Raw genomic sequence first — 6555 nt, forward strand, 5'->3', positions numbered from 1 at the left:
AGTCAGATTCATTTCCATTGAACCACAATGTGAATACCAGCTTTTGATCTTAAAGCGAGTATAGAGTCAGGGTGTTGAATTCTATTCTTAGGTATAAAACAGTTGAAAATCACAGTTTAGGGAGCTTGGAAGAGACCTTTGAACTTCTGCTTACACTCTCTGAAATGGATGGAAACAGAGTGGAGAAGTTCAATGTGTGGGCATCAGAGATTTGCAATTTAATTTTGAATTTTACCTGCTCTACTTATTATCTGACTGACACTAGGCAAGTTCTTAATATATTTGAGCCTGAACATTTTTCATCTAAATCGATATCCAGGTGATACAACTGTGTTAAGTGAGAATGAGACAAAATGGATACTAAAAATGTGACTACATGTGAGATGAATGCATTACAGCAAGAGTAAACTTGAGGTATTGTCGTCATTGTCATAATCATCACCATCTTCAAGTTTGAGTACCAATTACTCAACTAAAATAGTCTGTGATCTGAGGTTTGGATTTTCCCTGGATCCTAAGAGATTTTTTTGTCCTTAGGCAGGTAGATTCTGAGTGTGTGGAAGGAAACAGCAAGGTCTCGTTCATACCTGGTTCCTCAGAGCTGCTCCTTTCTTGGCACAGAATAGGCTGCAAGGAGAAAAATCTCTGTTAGATGTTGAATAGACCCTCCCTTGTTTCTCAGAAACAGAGTGTGGACAACAGGTCTTGCACACACTGGGCACTTACCTGCTTGTACTTTCATTCCTTCCAGTGATGTTCTGTAGAAGTAGAAAATAGGTGAGTCAGTGTTTGTAAGTCTCTGGTCACCTTCTACATGAGCTATTATTTTTCATTTAATACAATCTAAAACTTTCAATTATTTAAAAAAACAGTGGATCATAAAAATAAAAAAGGGAGAGAGAGAAGGAAAAGGGAAAGTTAATCTAATTGTGTGGGTTGAGACACATTTTAGGGTTTCTACTCATTCTGTAAATGAACTCCCTGATACAGGACAGGCTTCTCTCTCTCTCCCATATAAGAGAACATAATATCATTAAATATTTTTAGGAAGTTCCCGTCATGGCACAGTGGAAATAAATCTGACTAGGAACCAAGAGGCTGTGGTTTCAATTCCTGGCCTCGCTCAGGTTAAGGATCTGGCATTGTCATGAGCTGTGGTGTAGGTTGCAGATGCAGCTCAGATCTGAAGTTGCTATGGCTGGAGCAGAGGCCAATAGCTATAGCTCCAATTGGACCCCTAGCATGGGAACTTCTATATGCCACAGGTGCCCCCTTAAAAAGCAAAAAAAAAAAAAAAACTTTTTAGGATTGTACTTCATCAATTCCTAAGTACTCCAATAATGATTCAAATTCTGGTTTAAAAACCATGACTGAATATTTATTAAGTACTGACCTCTCTTAGATGCCACTATTTGGAATGAATATTGGAGGCCACAAATACCATGCTGAGGTGGGATGCTGATTAGTTTGAGTTGAATCTGCTTTTTTTTTTTTTTTTTTTGGTCTTTTTGCCTTTGCTAGGGCTGCTCCCACAGCATATGGAGGTTCCCAGGCTAGGGGACTAATCAGAGCTGTAGCCACAAGCCTACGCCAGGGTCACAGCAACTCGGGATCCGAGCCACAACTGCAACTACACCATAGCTCATGGCAATGCCGGATCTTTAACTCACTGAGCAAGGCCAGGGATCAAACCCGCAACCTCATGGTTCCTAGTCAGATTCGTTAACCACTGAGCCACGACAGGAACTCCCAGAATTGAATCTGCTTAAGAAGCAGCCAATACAAGAAGGAAGCTCTCTCTGTCTCCCTGAGAAGCAGGAAATAAATCTCTCCTATGAAAGTGACACTGGCTGCATCTGGAGGTAGAAGGACCTGCTTACCATCAGAGATAGGGAATTAAGGGTCTAGAAGTCATTTCTATAATTTATTACCCCAAGCCCAAACTCTTTAGTTTCTTTACTAATTAAACACCTCAAAACTAAGTTTTGCGACCTGTCAATTCCTCCCCAATGTATTGGTTCTTTATATAAAAAGCAAAAAAGTTGCCTTCTTTGGACACTTCTTAGGTCTCATCTCCATGTGGCCTTGATGCTTATGAATTCAAATTTGTTTCCTTTTCTCCTGCAAATCTGTCTTCAATCTATTTTATTATTATTATTCCATGAACAATAACTCAAGAGGGTTAGACGATTCGGTTGGTAGATGCAAATTATTGCATTTAGAATAGATAAACAATGAAGTCCTACTGTACAGCACAGGGAACTATGTCCATTCTCTTGGGTAGAAACATGATGGAAGACAGTATGAGAAAAAAACATGTATTTCTGTGTATGACTTTGTCATTGTGCTGCAAACTGACATAACACTGCAAATCAACTATACTCTAATTTTTTAAAAGAGGAGTAAAGAGCACCACACATGTCCTACAAATGGGTGCTAATGATTCTGTTTTGATATGAGAGATATCAATGCAGCCAAGTGGAGAGATTTAGACACACTCCACAATTAGTGGTTGAAAGATGTGGGACTTAGACAAAGGCCTCCTGATTCCCATCCCAGAGCTCTGTCCCACCAGAATGGAATGATTGTTTTCTTTTGAAACCTGCTTTACTCTCAGATGAGCAAATGGAAGTAGAACCATGGATTCCTTCCGTTTGCATTTGGTGAGCTCATTCTGGAATGAGCAGAAAGGACCAAGTAGTTTGAAAGGGGATTTTTGCATGACTACTATGGATGATTGGGGTTTATTTCAATAGTAATGCATTTTCCAGCCCATTTTATAAATGTGAGATATAGAAATACCATTCCCTATCTAAGACAGAAAATTTCATGTACATCTATCATGAATAGGCTATTGCTAGTCAGGCTTCAGGGATCTTTTTAACTTAACCTTGACAGAGTATGTACTTGATTTTGCCTGATTTTTTTCAGCAGAAAAAAATTGTAGGTCATCAATAGTAAAACTGCTTCAATGTTTGCAATTCAAACAATTATCTTGTATGCATATATCTTCTGGAAATTCTCACTTATGTAATATGGAGTATGGCACAAGAATTTCTTTAACTGTGCCATAATAAGAAGTTTAAAAATGAAATGAAGTTTATCCCTCAGGTAATACTATGCTCATTTTAAGTATTGAAATAGATATATGTATTTTGGTGAGGCATAAAACACAATACTTTTGTAGACAAGAACTTAGTAAACAGTATGCATAGAGTAATATCATTTGAGTAAGTTTTCAAGAAAATTGTTTATGAATACATAAATCAGTAAGAATCTTAGGAAACGTTGAAAGGAAAATGACAATGCTTGCCTTTAGACAACTGAAGTTCAGGGGAATAAAATCATGCAGAAACAGCAAAAACTCTCAAGTTTTATCAGTAATAAATATGATTTCTAAAGTATTATTAAATGTTTATGTCTTTATATGATAATAATAGTATTAATAACACATAATATCAAAAAGTCTACAAAAGTAAATACTAGAGAGGGTGTGGGGAAAATGGAACTCTCCTGCAATGTTGGGGGGATGTAAATTTGTACAATCACCATGGAGAAGAGTATGAAGTTTCCTTAAAAAAACAAAAGTCAACTACCACAGGATCCAGCAATCCTTCTCATGGGCACATATATGGAGAAAACCATAATTTGAACGTATACATGCACCCCAGTGTTCACTGCATCAGTATTTACAATAGCCAAGATGAGGAAGCAACATAAATGACCATCGACAGAGGAATGGGTAAAGAAGATGTGCTACATATATACAATGGAATATTACTCAGCCATTAAAAATGAAATAATGCCTTTGCAGCACCATGGAAGGGCCTGGAGGTTATCACGCTGAGTAAAATCAGTCAGACAGACAAAGACAAATATAATATGATATCACTTACATGTGGAATCTAATTTTTAATCTAAGAACAAAGATTTTAAAACCAATCTTAAGGTTGCCAAAGGAGAAACCGTTGGGGGCAGGGAAGAATTGGTAGTTTGGGATTGACTTATATACACTACTACATAGAGAATGGATAACTAACAAGGACCTACTGTACAGCACAGGAAAATCTACTCAAATGTTCTATAATAATTTAGATGAGCAAAGAATCTGAAAAAGAATAGGTATACATATATGTGCAACTGAGTCACTTTGTTCTACACCTGAAACCAACCCAATATTGTACATCAACTCTACCCAATAAAATTTTAAAAATAAATAAATTAAATAAATAAAAATAAATTTACCAAAATGTGAAATGCCTCAAAGCCAAATACTTATATTTGAGGTATTTTTAAGGGTCTTTGAATATCCAGACAACACATGCATTTGAGTAAGCACTTATATCCATGGAAAATTGATGTTATAAAACCAAATAAAGAAGAAAGACCCTTAAAGATTACTGGTGTATAAAAATGCTATTTGATTATGAACATTTGACTTTATACTTCAATGACTGAGGTTTTAGTTCTTTGGGACAACACTGGAAACCAAGGGAATTTCTTGAACTGCCCTTGGATAAGATACAGTACATTTGAGTGCTTTTTAGTGTCCTTTAATTAGAATGGTGTTCTTAAAGAGAAAAGAATACTTTTCCACATGTTTCCTTCAAAAGTAGGAGGCAGATATTTGACTATGTTCATGGGTTTGTCATCTCAAAATATCCTGACTTCTCCAGTATTCTTTAGACTCATGCCTCTAAAATATGTGTAATAAAGAAGCAAGCGAATATCCTGGGCATCAATAAGGAAGAGCTCACGACTGAGAAATACTGCTGAAGGAACTAGGCTGTATGGTCCTTGGGTGTGAATACTTTATTTGTGAATTGCTTAAATCTAAACTAGAGACACTTACTTGAGTGTATCTACATTTGTTTTATTTATTAAATTCTCTGTTCTTTTTCAAAAGATGCCTCCTCAACATGGACCCACAGAATTGTACACACATAGATAGATGGATAAAGAAAGAAGTCTATGTTTTTGCTTCAATGAAGACGAGCTAACAACTGAGAAATATTGCTGAAGGCACTGTGATGTATGGTCTTCAAGCATGAACACTTTATTTGTGAATTGCTTAAATCCAAAGTATGGATACTTATCTGGGTGCCCCTACATTGTTTTGTTTATTCAAATCTTTCTTCTTTTTCAGAAGGTGTCCCCTCAACATGGAACCACAGAATCTTACACTTGTCTCAGAATTCCTCCTCCTGGGCCTCACAGAGGATCTGGATTTGCAGCCCCTTCTCTTTGTGCTCTTCCTGTCCATGTACCTGGTGACCCTGCTTGGGAACCTGCTCATCATCCTGGCTGTCACCTCTGACTCCCACCTCCACACACCCATGTACTTCTTCCTCTCCAATTTGTCCTTGGCCGACATCAGTATCAGCACCATCACTGTCCCCAAGATGCTAGTGAATCTCCAAACACACAGAAGATCTATAAGCTATGCAGGATGCCTAGCTCAGGTGACCTTTTTTACTCTTTTTGCTTCTTTGGAGAGTCTACTTCTGGCAGTCATGGCCTATGACCGGTTAGTGGCCATCTGTCACCCCCTACACTATCTGGTCATCATGAACCCCCATCTCTGTGGCTTGTCGGTCCTGGTATCCTTGTCCATCAGCCTTTTGAACTCCCAGCTACACTACCTGATGATGTCACAGCTCACCTTCTGTGCAGATGTGGAAATCCCTCATTTCTTTTGTGAACTTTCCCAGCTCCTCAACCTTGCCTGTTCTGACACCTCCACCAGTAACATATTAATCTATTTCATTGGTGCCATCTTTGGTGGAATTCCACTCTCAGGAATCCTTTACTCTTATACTCGAATTCTTTCTTCCATTCTGAGAGGCTCATCATCATCAGGAGGGAGGTATAAAGCCTTCTCGACGTGTGGCTCTCACCTGTCAGTTGTTTGCTTGTTGTATGGAACAGGCCTTGGGGTGTACCTCAGTTCGGCCATCTCCTCCTCCCCCAGGAAGGGTGCAGTGGCCTCGGTGATGTACACTGTGTTCACACCTATGCTGAATCCCTTCATCTACAGCCTAAGGAACAGGGACATCAAGAGTGCCCTTTGGGCGATTATCAGCAGAATAGTCTAATCTCAATAATTGTGCTGTCTTTCTTTGGTTCTTAACTGGGAAAGGTATGAAAATCAAATATGGACAACAATAAACTCTGAATCTGCAGTCACATAGCATATGTGTACTTGTCTGGCTCTCTTATTTCTGTTAACACAACTTTTCCTCTTCAAATAGTGCTGATGGAATTGTGAGATTGTTTGGGCTCCCCATGCAAGTCATTGCCCATCCAGGATTTTTCATAGCACATCAGGATAGCCTTCTTATTTTCTATATGCATTACCTAGGCCTCTTGATCCTGGCAAGTCTTGTTTCCATCATTGAAAGATAAGCATAGCTGTACTTTTCTTTTTATTTATTGTTTCTATGCTTTTCCTATAATTTTCCTTGTTTTCCTAAGTGGATCTAAACCCTATCTCCATAGCCAAGACTTCCAATATGTTTTGGCTCCTTAATGATTTCTGAGCAAGGAGAATGACTA

General features: G+C 38.3%; 1 protein-coding gene across 1 annotated transcript; it reads left to right on the top strand.

Moving 5' to 3' along the window:
- The first annotated feature begins 5162 nt into the window (after window positions 1-5162).
- Window positions 5163-6095, top strand: LOC100520888 (olfactory receptor 7E178-like). The gene has a single exon (XM_003123262.3). The coding sequence runs from the start codon at window positions 5163-5165 to the stop codon at window positions 6093-6095; it is 933 nt and encodes a 310-aa protein (XP_003123310.2).
- Window positions 6096-6555: the final 460 nt, after the last annotated feature.

Source organism: Sus scrofa, chromosome 2 (assembly GCF_054392235.1).
Source record: "Sus scrofa isolate SSC_HxYL_T2T_F1_AM1 chromosome 2, Sscrofa_HxYL_maternal_Yorkshire_Landrace_v2.0, whole genome shotgun sequence".
Taxonomy (NCBI): domain Eukaryota; kingdom Metazoa; phylum Chordata; class Mammalia; order Artiodactyla; family Suidae; genus Sus; species Sus scrofa.

Coding starts and splice junctions, on each gene's coding strand:
- LOC100520888 (XM_003123262.3), top strand. CDS start 5,163: ATGGAACCACAGAATCTTACACTTGTCTCAGAATTCCTCCTCCTGGGC.